Source organism: Haliotis rufescens, unplaced genomic scaffold (genome assembly GCF_023055435.1).
Source record: "Haliotis rufescens isolate VD_foot unplaced genomic scaffold, xgHalRufe1.0.p SCAF_2, whole genome shotgun sequence".
NCBI lineage: Eukaryota > Metazoa > Mollusca > Gastropoda > Lepetellida > Haliotidae > Haliotis > Haliotis rufescens.
The window spans coordinates 62360260-62379859 of NW_025963890.1; the positions used below are offsets into that span (position 1 = coordinate 62360260).

General features: G+C 39.5%; 1 protein-coding gene across 1 annotated transcript in view; it reads right to left on the reverse strand.

Annotated features, from left to right (window-relative positions):
• Positions 1-18161, reverse strand: part of LOC124142592 (serine/threonine-protein kinase Sgk1-like) — a 127413-nt gene extending 109252 nt beyond the window's left edge. Inside the window, exons 1-2 of the mRNA XM_046511169.2 lie at positions 17924-18161; positions 8730-8835 (exon numbers count right to left, since the gene is read on the reverse strand). Coding sequence (XP_046367125.1) covers positions 8730-8822 — 93 coding nt within the window. The 5' untranslated portion in view covers positions 8823-8835; positions 17924-18161. The remainder of the gene's footprint in view (positions 1-8729; positions 8836-17923) is intronic.
• Between the last annotated feature and the right edge of the window lie 1439 nt (positions 18162-19600).

Below are 19600 nucleotides of genomic sequence, written 5' to 3' on the forward strand. Positions count from 1 at the left end.
ATAACAGAAATAGGCTCATGCCTCTACGTGCTACCTGGTGCTGTTTTAATAGCAAAACCTTTCAGGTTTAGAATGCGATAGAGACAGACATTTAATGTGTGTAGAGGAGTGAGTGAGTGAGTGAGTGGATGTGTTGGTGAGTAAGTGAGTGAGTGAGTGAGTGGATGTGTTGGTGAGTGAATGAGTGAGTGAGTGGGATTTTATGCCTCTTCCAGCAATACCATAACAGAAATAGGCTTAACACATTGTAACCATGAGGGGAATTAAACCCGGGTCTTCAGCATGATGAGTGAACACTTTAACCACTTGGCTACACCACCACCCCTCATGCACAAGACAACCAGAACTTGAGAAACATCCCTGCATCCCAGATCCACCACATTCCTGCTTCACATGAATCACATCTGTTGATAATTAATGAACACAGATGCCATGGCTCATGATGTCAATCACTGGATTGTCTAGTCCAGACTTGATTATTTATAGACTGCCGTCATAGAGCTGGAATATTGCTGAGTGAGGCGTTAAACAACAACAAAAAACAACAACATTTCTTTCTGGTATATATTCTGTTAAAAGTTCAAAAATCATTTCACAACATACAACGATGATTAATTTCTACTAAAACTTCCAGTTAACTTATTCCTTATGTGCTGAAACTGACTGTGATAAAAGCCAGGACAGATACAACATAATGATCCAAGCACGAAATCTCCCTGTTTCCGTCAAGGGCAGTTCACAGTGCAATCATTCAATATTAACATCTGGTCAATGTATCTAATTTCAGTAATTGTGGACCAGCCAGTACTGGTCATAGCGCCTGGCACCCTACACCTTATAATCCATAGCCCTGTCATGCCTCTACGTGCTACCTTGTGCTGTTTTAATAGCAAAACCTTTCAGGTCTGATAGATTAGAATGCGATAGAGACTGACTTTTAATGTGTGTAGAGGAGTGAGTGAGTGAGTGGATGTATGAGTGAGTGAGTGAGTGAGTGAGTGGATGTGTCGGTGAGTGAGTGAGTGAGTGAGTGGATGTGTTGGTGAGTAAGTGAGTGAGTGAGTGAGTGGATGTGTTGGTGAGTGAATGAGTGAGTGAGTGAGTGGGATTTTATGCCTCTTCCAGCAATACCATAACAGAAATAGGCTTAACACATTGTAACCGTGAGGGGAATTAAAAACCCGGGTCTTCAGCATGATGAGTGAACACTTTAACCACTTGGCTACACCACCACCCCTCATGCACAAGACAACCAGAACTTGAGAAACATCCCTGCATCCCAGATCCACCACATTCCTGCTTCACATGAATCACATCTGTTGATAATTAATGAACACAGATGCCATGGGTATTTTTTTTAAAGAAGAATGAAGCATAAATAATAAAATACCTCCCATCCAATATTTTAAAAAATAAATGTGCTGTAAATCTAATGATGAATCTATCGTGGCCTAGTGGATCTGTGAGGGCTCTGTGTAGCGGCTTCCTGGGGCACGACCACTAGGATGTATTGACTAGATCATAGTTGGGACAGGACCAGACTACCACCTCTTTAATAATTGATCCCCCAAACCCAAGCCGTCAATACAACTGTCCAGTCACCACTCTCGCAAAATGTCAGGTTTGGATAGTCTTGCTCCACATGATATGGTCGGAAACATTGGATTTGTTTCTGAAGTTGAAGGTCATCAAATCATGCTGCTCATATGGACGATATTTTCAGAAAAATGTACAGGTATTGGAATTAAGTGTCGTGTGAGAAGCCTGCTTTTCGAAACTAAAACTTTTCTTTCTCACCAATGAAGGTCATATTGTTTAATTTATTATCATCATCAAACGGATAAATCAGATCTGTAAATCCTCACCTTTGCCTGAACCATAAAGTTGATATTGACAGCAGTGATATACAATGTAACTAGAAGAAGTTAAAACATGTACAGGGTCAGAATCTTGATCAACACCTGTCATCTAAACATCATCATTTTTGGCACTATGATAATACTAATATCCATTCTTGTGATTGTGGGTGACAGAGGGTAAGCCTTGTGGTAAAAGTGTTTGTTCATCCAACGAAGTCCTGGGTTTCGATTCCACATGGGAACATTGTGTGAAGCTCATTTCTGGTGTCTCTGTGACAATATTAATAAAAGTGGCATAAAACCTCACTCACTCACTCACTCTTGTGATTGTTGCATCAAGCAATGGTCAGAGAATCAGATGGTAGGTATAATTACCGAATGTGCAAACTTCCGAGAGGTGTCTCTGATATTTATGTTCAGCCTTAAATTACGCCCTGCTCTGATTCCCCAATTTAGCTGCTCTTCATCCCTCATTCCCCCTCTTCTTCCTTAACGTCCCCAGCTGAAACAAGCACTCAGCGCCTCTGCCCTGTAACCTCCCCCTGTCAGAGAACACACCAACATCATCCCCTTTACCCCAAACCACTACTAATGTCAAAACTAATCAAAATATTTTGCTCCTGACCTTTAACCCTAGTCAGTGCCTAATTCAAAAAACCCCATCCCCAAACTAGTCGCACACATAATACCAATTGATCTGCCTGTGAGAAGGGAGAATTTCCCCCAAATCTGGACCAAGAGAATCCTGAACTTTGATCAATATCGCCAATACAAATTGAGCTAAATATTGTGCCAAGTTGGTGAAATTACACCGGGGAGGATGGGACTGAGTTGTTACAATTCAGGGATGAAATGGAACACTTTGTGTTTGAATGACTCGAACATAACACACACACACACACCAAAATTAGACGTCTTTTTTAAAAATAGCGTGATGTGATGTCTGGTGTTCGGGAACATATTTGGGGTTTAATTTAAGCTACAGCACTGAGTGGGTTTTCTAGCCATTGTCAAGTACACTTTGAACATGAAAGGCTATTTGGCTAACCTGTGTTTGACAGAAGAAGTAAAATTAGACTCTGTTTGCATAATAAGCTCTTTCCTTATTCTTAAGATGTTTTCAGTTTGTGTATTTTGATGTCAGTTTTCATTGCTAATCACATGTATCCCTAAAACAGTCAAACCAGACCCTATCAGTTGTAAACTGTCCTATCTTTGTGCACTAAGTACCATGTGAAAATTATGTTCTATATTCTATAAAACAAAGCTGCAGAGTTACCCAATTATTTCCAGAAATATTCAGTTTTACAACAGTATAGCAGCAACCCATGTTTGTTGTAAAAGGAGATTAACGGGATCAGGTGGGCAGGCTCTCTGACTTGGCTGAATCAAGTCAGTGCATCCCAATTGCGTAGATCCTTGCTCATCAATGGATTGTCTGGATCAGACTTGATTATTTAAAGACAGCCGTCATAAATATTTCTGAACGCTGTGTTACAAAACAAACAAACAAACATTCTCTACCATTCTACCATAGCTTCAACTGACAGGAAATAATAACAAGAAACCAAAAACATAATATAATAATAATATTATATTATTATATCAACTGTCCAATAAAATTGAACACAAGCAACAGAAATTATGTGGTCAGTTGCAGTAAACTACGGTTATAACGAACTCAAAGGGACCTCTAAAATTAATTTCGTAATAACTGTAGTTTGTTATAAGCATATTTACAGCATATATACAACAAATGGCCCGGAATAAAAAATAAGTTTGTCATATCGGTCAGTTTGTTATGAGCATGTTCGTTATAAACATAGTTTCCTGTCCTGATAAGAAAAACGGAGATGGTAACGTCGCCAGAATGGACCCATGATATACTGGATAATCCTGATATTGAATAATCAATAAAAGCGCCCAAATGAAAGTATTGCCATAGGTGTTCTCAAACATAAGGTATTGAGTTTCTTATCTTTTAAACTTTTCAACTGCTTACAAAATCGGATCGTTTAACTTGACAGGAAATTGTTACACCAACAATCCCTGGATCACAGCTCAATGGCTAGCACTGATTAACTTATACTGAGGCCTGTTGGCAGTCCTTGCAAATGTGATTTTGAGTCATCCAGTATGTCTGCTAACTCAAATATAATGATGCATATCAACAGGCCAGTCAACAATCATCCTAATTACACATGGGTATGTGTCAGTGAGTTAGTTTGGTTGAGGCCACTTTTAGCAATATTCCAGCAATTATAATCGCGGTGGAGGCCCCAGAAATGGGCTTCACTTGTTATACTCATGACATTGTTGATTGTTGTTTTAACACTTCTTTCTTTGATCCTTCTAGTGATTGATGTTACGAGCAACGATCCATGCTGTCAGGGTACAATGACACTCAATCAACCAAGTCACCCAACTTGACCACCCGTTCCATCAAGTTGCCTCTTATAACCAGCACCAGTTGCTGTGGAGCAATTCCTAACTGGAATCCCCAATTGGCATTTGTGGCGAATGCTTTAACCCCAAGGACTCATGCTTGTCGTAAGAGGCGACTAACGGGATCGGTTGGTCAGGTTCGCTGACTTGGTTGATGCATGTTGTTGTATCCCATTTGTGTGGATCGATACTCATGATGTTAATCACTGGATAGATTGTCTGGTCCAGACTCAATTTTTACAGGCCGCCAACATGGAGCTGGAATATTGCTGAGTGTGGTGTTTAACAACAAACAAACAAAATCATCTAGGAATCCAAACTAAAAATCCTTGGCAAGAATATTGGGGCATTGTTCAAAATCTCAAATTCTTAATGTCCTTATTTTTGTAAATTCTGAGGAAATGGAAAATTTTAAATTCAAATTGGGAATTTTTGATTTAATTTGCTGCAGACTTATGGCCAAATATTAGCCTCTGAGCAGGTCTAGATAAATCCCTAAACACCTCAGCTAACCCATCGCTACCGTTATAACATAACAGTATCATATGAAAAACTATACAGTAATAATTTGCATTTCATATATATGCTGCAAGTTGAAGCTTTAATTACCTATCAGATTTTTTGCAGCAGCAAAAGAAGTATTGATTATTCTTTAAAAACGTAAAAAAAGTTGGTTGCCAGAAGAAATACTATGTAAACACAGAGAGGAAAATAGTGTTACATTCCTGCGCTGGAAAGCAACCTCAGGATAACAATAGTTATTTCCCTTCCTGTTTCTAAACAGAATATCTGCTTGAAACATTCATAAAATCAAAGAATTAAGGTGAATGTTGTGGCTCTGAAGAACTGACTGGCCTATCATTGATAACAGGCCCAATACAGAGGAAGAGGTTTTAACGCTCTGTTTTACATTATTGCTTTAACCATGTTGCAAGCAAAGTAATTTAAAATATACTGTTAAAATGCTTAAATATTTTCTTTCAATTCTTAACAAAATAATAAGAAAAATTCCAATTTGCTTGTCATTCAGTTTGGAATCCTAGATATGTGTAGAGGTGGATGTATGCAATGAGTTCTTTCCTACAAGTGAAAACACTGTTTACGTCAGACAACACATATCAACAAATTTGAAGTGAACTATGCAAATACATTATATTGTTGTTCAGTGTGACATGTAAAACATACTACGTAAACACATTGATGAAAACATTGTCACATTCCTGTGCTGGACAGCAACCTTGGGGTAACAAAACAAGACTGCAGAGAAACAATAGTTATCTCCCTTACTGTTTCTCAATAGAATAGTACTATGCTACTCATCATTGGGCTATTTCATACTGTTACATAACTAGGTAACGGCAACTGGTGTACTTTAACTGTGTACTTACTTTTATTAACTGTAAATGAAGCTGAACATGCATTAGTGGCATAGCAATATGGGATACTATTTGTATGACACCATCTTCCAGTAACTAGGAAATATGGGGAACTATTTGTATGACCCCATCTTCCAGTTTCTAGGCAATATGGGATACTATTTGTATGACACCATCTTCCAGTAACTAGGCAATATGGGGAACTATTTGTATGACACCATCTTCCAGTTTCTAGGCAATATGGGATACTATTTGTATGACACCATCTTCCAGTTACTAGGCAATATGGGATAGTATTTGTATGACACCATCTTCCAGTTACTAGGCAATATGGGATACTATTTGTACGACACCATCTTCCAGTTACTAGACAATATGGGATACTATTTGTACGACACCATCTTCCAGTTACTAGGCAATATGGGAAACTATTTGTATGACACCATCTTCCAGTTACTAGGCAATATGGGATACTATTTGTATGACACCATCTTCCAGTTACTAGGCAATATGGGATACTATTTGTATGACACCATCTTCCAGTAACTAGGCAATATGGGATACTATTTGTATGACACCATCTTCCAGTAACTAGGCAATATGGGAAACTATTTGTATGACACCATCTTCCAGTTACTAGACAATATGGGATACTATTTGTACGACACCATCTTCCAGTTACTAGGCAATATGGGAAACTATTTGTATGACACCATCTTCCAGTTACTAGGCAATATGGGATACTATTTGTATGACACCATCTTCCAGTTACTAGGCAATATGGGATACTATTTGTATGACACCATCTTCCAGTAACTAGGCAATATGGGATACTATTTGTATGACACCATCTTCCAGTAACTAGGCAATATGGGAAACTATTTGTATGACACCATCTTCCAGTTACTAGACAATATGGGATACTATTTGTACGACACCATCTTCCAGTTACTAGGCAATATGGGATACTATTTGCATGACATCATCGTCAGGTAGCCAATCACACACATTCATGATGTTCAGTAGTATATACTGAGACCAGATGATTCTAGATCCTGCCCAGAAATGTTGCATGCCAGATGTTGACAATATGAAATACATCAAATATGTCCTGTTAATAGGTAAACCCTACACATATATTCAAAGGAATTATTAATTTTACTTGGGAGAAACTCTTATTTGTTTGTTTGTAATCTATCTATATGTCTGTCTGTCTGTCTGTCTGTCTGTCTGTCTGTCTGTCTGTCTATCTATCCTTAAAGTTAACTATTTATTTATTCATTTAATTATTTATTACATAATTATTTCTGTGTACATTTTTCAATCTGCTTCAACTCTTATATACTCAATTATTCATCTCAGTTATCCATTAGAAAACAGTGTCACATTCCTGTGCTGGACAGCAACCTCAGGATAACAATAGTTATCTCCCTTACGATTTCTCAACAGAATATCTGCTTGAAACATTCATAAAATCAAAGAATTAAGGTGTAATGTTGTGGCTCTGAAGAACTGACTGGCCTTTCAATGATAACAGGCCCAAAACAGAGGAAGATTTTTTAACACTCTGTTTTACATTATTGCTTTAACCATGTTGCGGGCACATTACATCAGACAACACATATCAACAAATTTGAAGTGAAGCACGCAAATACATTTTAATGTTGCTCAGTGTGACATGTTAAACCAGGTTCACGACATGGTGTAGGAGTGAGTGAGTTGGGTTTAACGCCGCTTTTAACATTATTCCAGTTATATCACGGCATGTCAGCTTAATGTGGGAGGAAAGCCCGAAATGATGCAGGTCTCAGACGTTTACCACTTCGGTGAAACCCATAAGCATGGGTATGGTGCTGACAAACCTAGAAACGTAATCGGGGTAACCGGGATTCGAACCCACAATCATAGGTTTCTGGCGTGTCCAGGGGACGCAACTCTGCACAGTGAATCGCGGGGCCTTAGACGACTGGGCCACCTGTGCCCCCACATGGTGTAGGAACCATCGTTATGGGACAACGTCATGCACAGCACTATCAGGGCCATGGCAACATGGTGTAGGAACCATCGTGATGGGACAACGTCATGCACAGCACTATCAGGGCCATGGCAACATGGTGTAGGAACCATCTTGATGGGACAACGTCATGCACAGCACTATCAGGGCCATGGCAACATGGTGTAGGAACCATCGTGATGGGACAACGTCATACACAGCACTATCAGGGCCATGGCAACATGGTGTAGGAACCATCGTGATGGGACCACGTCATACACAGCACTATCAGGGCCATGGCAACATGGTGTAGGAACCATCGTGATGGGACCACGTCATACACAGCACTATCAGGGCCATGGCAACATGGTGTAGGAACCATCGTGATGGGACCACGTCATGCACAGCACTATCAGGGCCATGGCAACATGGTGTAGGAACCATCGTGATGGGACCACGTCATACACAGCACTATCAGGGCCATGGCAACATGGTGTAGGAACCATCGTGATGGGACCACGTCATACACAGCACTATCAGGGCCATGGCAACATGGCGTAGGAACCATCGTGATGGGACAACGTCATGCACAGCACTATCAGGGCCATGGCAACATGGTGTAGGAACCATCGTGATGGGACAACGTCATGCACAGCACTATCAGGGCCATGGCAACATGGCGTAGGTACCATCGTGATGGGACGTCATGCACAGCACTATCAGGGCCATGGCAACATGGTGTAGGAACCATCGTGATGGGACAACGTCATGCACAGCACTATCAGGGCCATGGCAACATGGCGTAGGAACCATCGTGATGGGACAACCTCATGCACAGCACTATCAGGGCCATGGCAACATGGCGTAGGTACCATCGTGATGGGACGTCATGCACAGCACTATCAGGGCCATGGCAACATGGTGTAGGAACCATCGTGATTGGACAACGTCATGCACAGCACTATCAGGGCCTTGGCAACATGGCGTAGGAACCATCGTGATGGGACAACGTCATGCACAGCACCATCAGGGCCATGGCAACATGGAGAAACTGACCACATATTTTTTCTCTTTTTCCCACGTCTGTGTGTCTGAGATAGATGCTCTTGGGTGTTGGATGCCGCGCCGGTCATCTGGGAAATCACTCATGGTGATCGGTCATCTGAAATGGATGAAAAGCCCATTACATATGCTTACTGACAAATAGGAATATATTTGGTAAGTGTTGGTTTAAACTGAGCTATAAAATTAAATGAGAAGGTGTTTGGGTGTGAGTGAGTATGGTTTTACGCCGCTTTTAGCAATATTCCAGCAATATCACGGCGGGGGACACCAGAAATGGGCTTCACACATTGTACCCATGTCGGGAATTGAACCCGGGTCTTCGGCGTGACAAGCGAACCCTTAAACCACTAGGCTACCCGACCGCCCCTGAAGAAGGTGTTTGGAGATGGTTTAATGATGTAGTAGGTAGGAGTGTAAGCAGCCTTGGATAGCATATTGTCGCTTTCTGAAAACATTGTCGACTTGACTCCACCCAGTGAATAGTTCTAGTGTTCAAAATCTGCTCATATGTCTGCAGGTCAATATTTTAGTTTGCAAATTAGACAAATAGCATATGCATTTTAAATTTTGGAACACATGGTAGTTATTTTTGTTGGGGTAGATAAGATAAGAATTTCCGGAATGTTCTAATCAAAACTATTTCAAAATATGATAATCTTTACCAAGCACTGTATTAAAAACAAAAGGTCATTCCCACTACAAGTGTCAGCTAAAGATAATGTCAGCTTATATAAATGTGTAGAAAGTGGATCACTCTTTATGTATGATATATCTGTCACACTGCATTCGGCTAACATCCAATCAACATGAGATCAGAGTGTAGCGTTACAAATACCGCCCACTCTGCTCCACATAGGGGCCATTGTGAGATGTCCCTGTGTGGAGCTTGGAAGATTGTGCGTGCACTTAATACTGCTATGTCAAGATCAAAGATGAATGAAGTGTGATGATGTGGGGTTTAATGTCACGTTCAGGATTATGGCACTATATAACGACTTGCATGCATGTACTTGTGTGAGTGTCTGCTTGTACATGTCTGGACTAATGTTAGCCCTCTGAGATACCATGCAGCAGTTTTACATGGATACCCCAATCAGACACAGTACCCTGACCACAAGCCGACAATCCTTGTTTTAGCCCATTAATGCCAAGCGCCAGGCAGGGTTACAACAAGTAAAGTGTACTACCATCTTTTAACATCTTTTGGTATAACTTGCGGCGGGGATCGAACCACAGACTTCTGTTCTCCGGGCAGACACTCTCTCCACTTGACCACAGATCAAAGATGAAAGAGGGTTACTGTGTTCACTTATGTTAGGCTGTTAAAATGACTTGAGAGTATTGAAAAAAATCTCTCTAAAATCAGGTATGAAAACAGGATCTTAAGATTGTGATTGAGTATGGTTTTACGCCGCTTTTAGCAATATTCCAGCAATATCCCGGCAGGGGGACACCAGAAATGGGCTTCACACATTGTACCCATGTCGGGAATCGAGCCCGGGTCTTCGGCGTGATGAGCGAACGCTTTAACCACTAGGCTACCTGACTGCTCAGGATCTTAAGAAAAAATATCCCTTCCTGTGCAATTGTGATTTGTTCAGTCTTTAAGATATATTGTACACCAATTTCACTTTAGCTTGAATTCAATTATCAAAGGTGTCCTGTCAGCATCTTTCTGTTTGTGTGCACGCTACCCAAGTCACAAAGTTAAAATATGAAACAAAAAACAGGATTGTGGGACTGATAAATCTGACACACAAGAAGACTTCTTCTTCCTGCCTGCAAATGTTTTCTCCCATTGTTTCAGTTATTTTGGCAGGAAATACTCAAAGAGCAGGAAGCATTTCAATGACAATGTAAATATATTTATCATGATAACTGTCTGTACCATATTGATAGAGAACAAATGATAAGAAAGCATTCAGAAGTGTTATTTTGGCAGGAAATACTCAAAGAGAAGGAAGCATTTCAATGACAATGTAAATATATTCATCATGATAAGTGGACATTAACTGTCTGTACCATATTGACAGAGAACAAATGATAAGAAAGCATTAAGAAGACACAATATTATTGAGCATGTTAATTTATGTGACCACAATAATTTTGCAAAACAAGCTTTATAAGAAAATCTTCTAGGTGTTAATGTCATCCAGTTGCCAGTACATTGATTATTTCTATTTTCACAACAACTACTCTCACTCACTTATTATTTAGTGAGTATTTGTTGTTTAATTCCTCACTCAGCAATATTCCAGCTATATGACGGGGGTCTGTCAATAATCGTGCCTGGACAAGACTATCCAGTGACTGACATCAGGAGCATCTATCTGCATAATTGGGATACGATGACATGCATCAACCAAGTTACCGAGTCTTACCACCCATCCCCATTCGTTGCGACTTATGACAAGCATGGGTTGCTGAAGACCAGATCTTCATTGATAAATTGTTAGGTTGACAAGGATAGATACACTAAGATGCGCATGTTGCTTGAAGTGAAAAGTTCATAAAATGCCCGATGAAAATCATGCCACACCCAAAATAAACAATGACAGATTGAAAACTTATTGAAAATAAATAAAGGAGGCACTTGTTCTTAGTAGTGTAGACGAAGGAGGTGGACCCAGGATGCTGAAGGAGTCTTCAGCAACCCATGCTTGCCATAAGAGGCGACTACGCTTGTCGTAAGAGGCGACTAACGGGATCGGATGGTCAGGCTCGCTTACTTGGTTGATGCATGTCGCAATTGCAAAGATGAATGCTCATGATCTCAATCACTGGAAGGTGTAGTGTATTGCCATTGTGAGTAGTGTTAGTAAGAAGTATCAGCTAGCTTGCGCTATGACGTAGTGAACGACATCATCACTGACCACATGTACTGCATCCATGACTAAGAATAAACGTGTGTCTTCGTGATTATAGATCTATGCGGAGATAGCCCCCAATGTGAGGCGACATGGAGAAACCTTCAGAAGGTGCCTGAAAAAAAGTTCCTGATCCTGCCCTCTGGATCTGACATATTGCACCACCCTAGAGTTGTCCACTGATCTGTATTAAGAGTACAAGATAGCCATATTTTTTAAATCTATCAAAGAAAGAAGGGTGTTAGTGGGCATTCTATTGCACTAGATGTGCCTGTTATATACTGTGCCATATTCATACTTTACTATTGCAACATACAGGGAAATCATTCACTGTTAACAGTTTTGCATAAAAGTGTGAGAAAGGAGATCTAATTTCAAAAAATATTTTAACCACATATGGATCATCAATATTCATATGAAGATATAATAATTTCTGGATGTCAGTGTTTTATTTATTGAGTAAATGGAGAAAATATGTTGGCATTTGCGTATTTTCCACAATGTCTAAAGTGCAGAGACATTCCACTGATAGTATCTTACAGTGCTGTGAAAAATGTTTTAACCAGATATAGATCATAATAGGAAAATGAAATACTTTCTATTGGTTAGTGTTCAAGTTGTTGTGTAAATGGATAAATATGTTTGCCTTTGTGTTTTTTCCTCTATGTCAAATGTGCAGCGACATTCTACTGATGGTATCTTACAGTGCTGTGAAAAATAATTTAACCACATATCGGTAATCATAGAAAAATAAAATAATTTCTTCAGGTTAGTGTTCAAGTTATTGAGTAAATGGATAAATATGTTCGCATTTTCCATTTTCCACAATGTCTAAAGTGTAGCGACATTCCACTGATGGCATCATTATAACAGTGCTATGATTTCACACAAACATACATGTCACAAGACCACCTCTGTGGTCTAGTGGTAGAGTGTTGCCCCAGAGAGTGGAAGGTCCAGGGTTCAATCCCCGATCGTATCATACCAAAAGACGTTAAAAGATGGTACTTGTCGTAACCCTGTCAGGCGCTCGGCATTAAGGGGCTAAAACAAGGACTGGTCAGCTCAGAGTCAGTATACTGAGTCTGAGTGGGGTGTTCACGTTAAACTTCGGCATGGTATCTCAGTGTGATAGCACTATAAATCGGCATCAGTCCGGACTAGTACAAGCAGCCCCCCGCACACACACATGTGCATGCACATGGCTATATAAGTGCAATAATCTTGGACGCGACATAACCCCATTTCACCTCACCTACATGTCATAAATGTAGTGGCGTCATAGCATAAAAACACGTTGCAGCACTACTGCCAGTCAATTTTGTGTAAAATGGCCATTATTAATATTTTGCTTGATAAACTGTAAATCCTGAAACTGATGCATGCACGGAAATAGTGTGAACATAGTGTGAGTCCTCCTTGCTTGTATTGATAAAGTGACGTATTATTATCTGCACAGATTGGAGTTCATTGTCTGCTTCAGTCCACACGCCGGAAACAATGATATACAAGGTTGCAATAAAACAAATGTAGTTAACTCCAGTCAAGTGTGGTCAGCGTGTTGTCACAAGTTGCAAATTGATCAAGCAGGTCACCAACTAGGGCTGGGACGGGTAACACTGGTCCTTGGGTACTGAGAAGGACCCGGGTACCCACAGGACTACCCGGACCTGTAGTTAGTCATGTGATATATAACGTATATAACACGTTACGTTCGCATTTCTTTCTGACTATGCTACCAGTGAAGATCTGGGGTAGAAGAGGTCTTCAGCAACCCATGCTTGCCGTAAAAGGCGACTATGCTTCTCTTAAGAGCTGACTAATGAGATCGGGTGGTCAGGTTAGCTGACTTGGTTGATGCATGTCATCCCAATTGTGTGGATTGATACTCATGATTTCAATCACTGTATTGTCTGGTCCAGAGATGATTATTTACAGACCACTGTCATATAGCTTGAATATTGCTGAGTGCGGCATTTAACAACAAACAAACAAATCTGACTATGCACACATTCCTTCTGACTTTTATGTGTTTGAATAAAGATAAAACTTCAGTCAACTTCAGTGTATGCATGACCAGATCGTCTTATACGAGTATCTAAATACATTTTATCCAGGGCTAGGGTCAAACTATTCCCAATCGGACATGTTGTACCTATCTCTTGCGACCTACAGCGGGTACCCGGGTAGGGTCGGGTAATAGGGGGGTGGGTAACTGGGTTGTCAACAGCCCTATCGCCAACCATACATGAAGGCTTCTTTGTTCTTTGGAAGCTTATCAAATAATCTTATGATTAGAAGCAAAATACTGCTAACTCATGTGGTGAAAGTCTCCAGTACAGTAACAGCATTCATACTGACGACTACCATACTACTACTGTACTACTACTACTACTACTACTACATTTGTATGGTGCTTTTTCCATGCTGACTATCATGCTCAAAGTACATTATCAACCCAGTCAATGGATCAGCATACACTCCAATTTCTACCTCAGCTGCCTGGAGAGTATACAACCCAAGCTGCCTGTGAGGTACTAGAAAGTTAACATCCACATTGCCATCTCATCCTACCAGGTACCCATTCACTGCTGGGTGAAGAGAGGTATATTTCGAACAAAGACACTTGCCCATGGAGACACCCCATATGTTACTAACTTGTGTAACAATACTTTTACAGTCTTTGCTGGTTGACCTGAAATGATTCTCACGTGGAATGTCCTGCTCTTGATGTACTGGAAGTTAGGTTACATGATAGAGGGAGGAGTTACGTCTGTGGTAAAGGTAAGGTATATCAAACTGTTACAACGCTATACCATATTTGATGTAATAAATGCCCAGGGCACTCTCAAAATTAGAAATAGGGGGCTCTTATTAGAAGATAAGTTTGGTGAGAAAAGGAAAGAGAGTTGAAAAGATTGCATATTTCGTGTTTTATGCTGACAGCCTGAAATTATACAGAGGAAAAGTCTGTGCGTATTATACACGACAGATATATTTTCCAGAATTTAATTGCCCATAATTAAGGGTGCACATAACACACGAGTGCGTATCATACACAAATAAATAAGTCTTGTGTACAATGATCAATTGGAATGGATGTTAATTGGGATTGTTCACTAGCCAATATATTAGGAAAAATTGCCGTGGGCGCTTATTACGTCGAATACGGTAATGGAAGTCTTGTGTTGTTGCATGCTGATTAGTGTGTAAATTCCAGAGGTAGGGAAACTCGCATTAATTCACGACACATTTTGGGCTAGGGGTTAGTACCTGCATTATAATGGAGGAGCATTAATTTCACGCTTTACAGTATAACGAGTATGGGAGGCATAATTCTTTCAATAAAAACTCCATATTTGAAATAAGCATTCTTTTACGACTGGGACATGGAAATTTGGGCTGGGACAGATAACTTGGGTACTCGTTTCGGGTGGGTCCTGACTAGGACCCAGGTACCTACAGGACTACCCGGACCCGTGCTTAGTCATGTGATATTGTTTGATGAAAAAAATTATCTAAAACTCTATGGTTACAATACCAGTCACTCACGTTTGCATCTCTTTCTGACAATGCACCCATCCCTTCTGACTTGTATATGTTTGAATAAAGATAAAACTTCATGCAGTAAACTTCAGTGTATGCATGACCGGATCCTTTTACACGTGTATCTAAATACATTTTGCCAGGGCTATGGTCAAACTTTTCCAAATCCGACAGTTTTTTACCTATCTCTAAATATCTACAGCGGGTAACCGGGTAGGGTCGGGTAATAGAGTGGTGGGTACCCGGGTAGTAAATTTGGACTCGTCCCAGCCCTAATTACAAAACGTTCCTAATACCAGGAAAATTGAAAACTATTTCAAGAATTTCGACAATACTTCCCGTATAGTTACTGTTAATACATAACCCAACATTTTCAAGAAAATGAAAGGAAATCGGGGAAGGTCATGGCATAAACAGGATGTGTCAGACTCAAGTACTAGAAACTAGGAAGTAAATATGAAATCATAGCATGTGATTCTACTAGGGCTGGGATTTACTCCCCGGGTACCCACCCCGCTATTACCCAACCCTACCCGGGTACCCGCTACAGGTCTCAAGATTTGGGTACAAAATGTCCGATTGGGAATAGTTTGACCATAGCCCTGGCAAAATGTATTTAGATACATGTATAAAACGATCTGGTCATGCATACACGGAAGTTGATTAAAGTTTTATCTTTTTTCAAACCTGTAAAAGTAAGAAGGAATACGTGCATAGTCAGAAAGAAATGTGAACATTAGCAACTTGTAGTGTAACCCTAGAGTTCTAGATATTTTCTTGTCATTAAACAATATATAATGTGACAAACCACGGGTCTGGGTAGTCATGTGGGTACCTGGGTCCTACTCAGTACCCACCCAACCCAAGTACCCGAGTTACCTGTCCTAGCCCTAGATTCTACATAAACTGATTCATTTGATTGGAGTGAGTGAGTATGTTTTTACATCGCTAGTGTAACATTCAAGAAACATCACGGCAGGGGACACCAGAAAATGTACTCATGTGGGGAATCGAACCCGAGCGAACGCTTTAACCACTAGGCCATCCCACCACCCCTCAATTGATTGGAGATGACAGAGCCCCAAGTCTCTGATTATGTTAATATTTGTAAACTTAGATCATAAGAGGCTTACCGTATTCGACGTAATAAGCGCCCCGCTCTAATAAGCGCCCACGGCGATATTTGCTAATATATTGGCGAGTGAACAATCCCAATCAGCACCCCTTCCGATTGATCAATGTACACAAGACTTATTTATTCGTGAATAATACGCACTCTTGTGTTATATCACCCTTAATTATGGACAATGTAAATTCTTGAAAAATATATCTGTCGTATGTAAACATTTCAGGCGAAATTTACGATCTTTTGATTTTACGAGATTTTGAGAGCGCCCTGGGCGCTTATTACGTCGAATACGGTATATTTAAATTAGTAACAGTAGTTGTGAAGTAGAAGACACAATCATCAAAATTTTCTTAATGATAGGTCAAACATCGTAACACATGCTTACATCAAATTTCAAAATGATACATATTTTGTTTGTTTGTTTGTTGTTTTATGCAGCACTCACCAACATTCCAGCTATATGACGTCGGTCTGTAAATAAACGAGTCTGGACCACACAATCCAATGATTGACATCATGAGCATCGATCCACGTAATTGGGATACGATGAGATCCATCAACCATGTTAGGGAGCCTGACCACCCGATCATGTTAGTCGCCTCTTACAACAAGCATACCGTTAGTTGCTTTTTACGGCAAGCACGGGCTGCTGAAGACACAAATGGGATATGTACTCAGGCTGCTATGTTTAACATCATGATGGAAATACTGATGTCATGTTTCAGAGACCCAATGGCTGAGGTAATTCATTCAAAGTTAACAGATTTGTAAGCTTGATGCCTTCAGAGGAGTTGTCTAAAGACAGTAAAACTGTACAATGGACATACAAACTTATCATGCAATCACCTGAACTTTCAGCTCAAGTGAGCTAAGAAATCTGAATTGTCATTTGGAAGTGAAATTAAATGATGTTCATGATTTTTTCATTTATATAGAAAAGTGCATGTATCATGTTCTATTGTAACTACATTGGAAAATCAGCTGTGCCTAACATTTCCTTATTACAAATACTGCAAACAAGGAAATGATACTGTCATATTTCTGTTCATGGGTGCATACATGCTGAAATGGAAACATTTGTATAAACTTATTGAATTTAACAAGACCCAAATTATTTAACATATTTGAATGAATAATGTCATAATTCTAACTCTATGTCTTCCTTTAATGATAACATGTAAGCGGAGAACAGATAACAGGAAATTGCACATAAATACAAAACAGGAAATATGAAAAAGAAAAGTTAATGTAATGTTTACACTTTCAAAACAGATATATTTATGAAGATCATTATGATCTTATTTTTAACTGTACATGTATTATTTCAATGGGCTACTGTAAAACAGGCTACCGCTAACAGAAATATCAGGAAACAAAAGGTCAGTTCAATAATGTCTCTTACCGATCGCACATTTTTAAGTGTATTCTAAGCTTAAATCTCTCTCCACAGTCAACAACTTAAAACAATGACGGTTGCATAGCTGTGAAATCAACAGGAAATGTATCTATTTTTATCAGACGCCAAAGTGCACCCATTAATGATGTACTAAATACATCTTTCAAAAATAAATCTTGAAGTCATAATAAACCCACAATGCCCTGGCAATCCACTGCACAAATGTTGATAGCAGTAAAATACTCACAAGCTCCTAGCCCTCGTTCACTTCAGGTCAGAAATCACGGTTACTTTCAGTTGTGCTGAAACCAAAGGGGAAGAGACACACCTCTTGACATGACCCATTAAGTCATGTGACCGTGTTCAGTTCCGAGAGCGTGTGGGGATTCCTCAAATATATACATACTTTGGGACTGGGAATAGACTAATCTTGTCTTTGTTAATGAACATATTAAACGACCGTTACGTGTTGATAAAGTTTTAATTGACTTCGATAATGAATTGGGACCCCGCCTACCCACGTGTTGCATCAAAACATTGGCAATAAACTTTCATCCAATCGAAAAGCGTCATTCCCTTCACTGTGTCGATTGACAATACTTCCCTACAACTTATTACATACGCGTGATTCTAATCATGGAGAAAGTAATGAAGCACAACATTGTCACTTCGGGAAAATTAACAAAACAGTCACGTACTCTTTAGAGGTTAATGGTGTCATGTATTAGGTTTACTAGGCTATGTAGACACCAAAAATATGTACGATAAAACATTGCCAATAGAGTTTCCACAACGCTCTCAGATATAATGGCAATCGAAACATTTCATGTTCCAGATATATCCCCCTTTCATCAAACCCACAAATCCCTGTAATTAAGATTTCTTTCACAGATTCTTTAATAAAAACTGTGGAATCAATACTGTTCTTGTTTCTCCTTCATTTTTGTATATTGAATATATGCCAGGATGGGAAGATCTGCACGTTTTATGATTTTCACCGAGGGTAATAAATTGACTATTTTGAAAGGTTATTGCAATCAAAAACTGTATAATTAAATAAATAATGATAAACAATGTAAAAGCTGTTCACGCATTTATGTGGTTTTCCGTCTTGAAATCTGAACACCCTATTTTTCAAAAAGAATATCAGTTGTAACTTTCCTCGTTCAGTGGAACACCATTAATCTGAACGGTTGTATTTTCCGTGAAATTGTTGGATTAGCAGTTTCACTTTTCATATACAACTCTAGAAACAGTAACATCTGGTTAAGATATGGCCTTGCTTCAAAGTCGTACTGAATGACAAGTCCATGGGTGTATAGTAATTCTATCCTGATAATAGTAAGTCTAGATAAGCGGACAGAACACAACTCCAGGCTCTTATAATGACAACTTGTTCTTATTTTTAATATAATCTAGAAATTATGATTTATAATAATAATTATTGCAGTAGAGACTTATGCAAGTCTAGTTAAGATATGCCCCAAATAATAAATCAAAATAGCCAAATATGTATTTTGCCGTATATTTGAACATACTTTGTCGTCATCCTCTGGGTACATTAATAATCATTTTTATATGGTATCACATTTTAGTAATGTTTAGTGAACAGTTTAAAACACCCTCTGTGCTTTCGCCAACCATGCAGACAACAATGGTTCAGTTACTTTCGTTATTGTTACTGAAATATTGTGTCAATGTTAGTTGCATCCTAAACATTCATGACACAAAGGCTGTCACGTCAACCAACCAAACATATCAATGTGTCATGAAACATTACAAAAGATTAGAGTTGTGCACGCGTTCAGAAAGACAGATGTGCTAAGCTTTTCATTGTTCTTATGCGCACCATTACACAAGTCCTACATGTTCTAGAAGGTAGGTCCGTTAATTATATTTGATTAACCATTAATTGTCAGTGTAT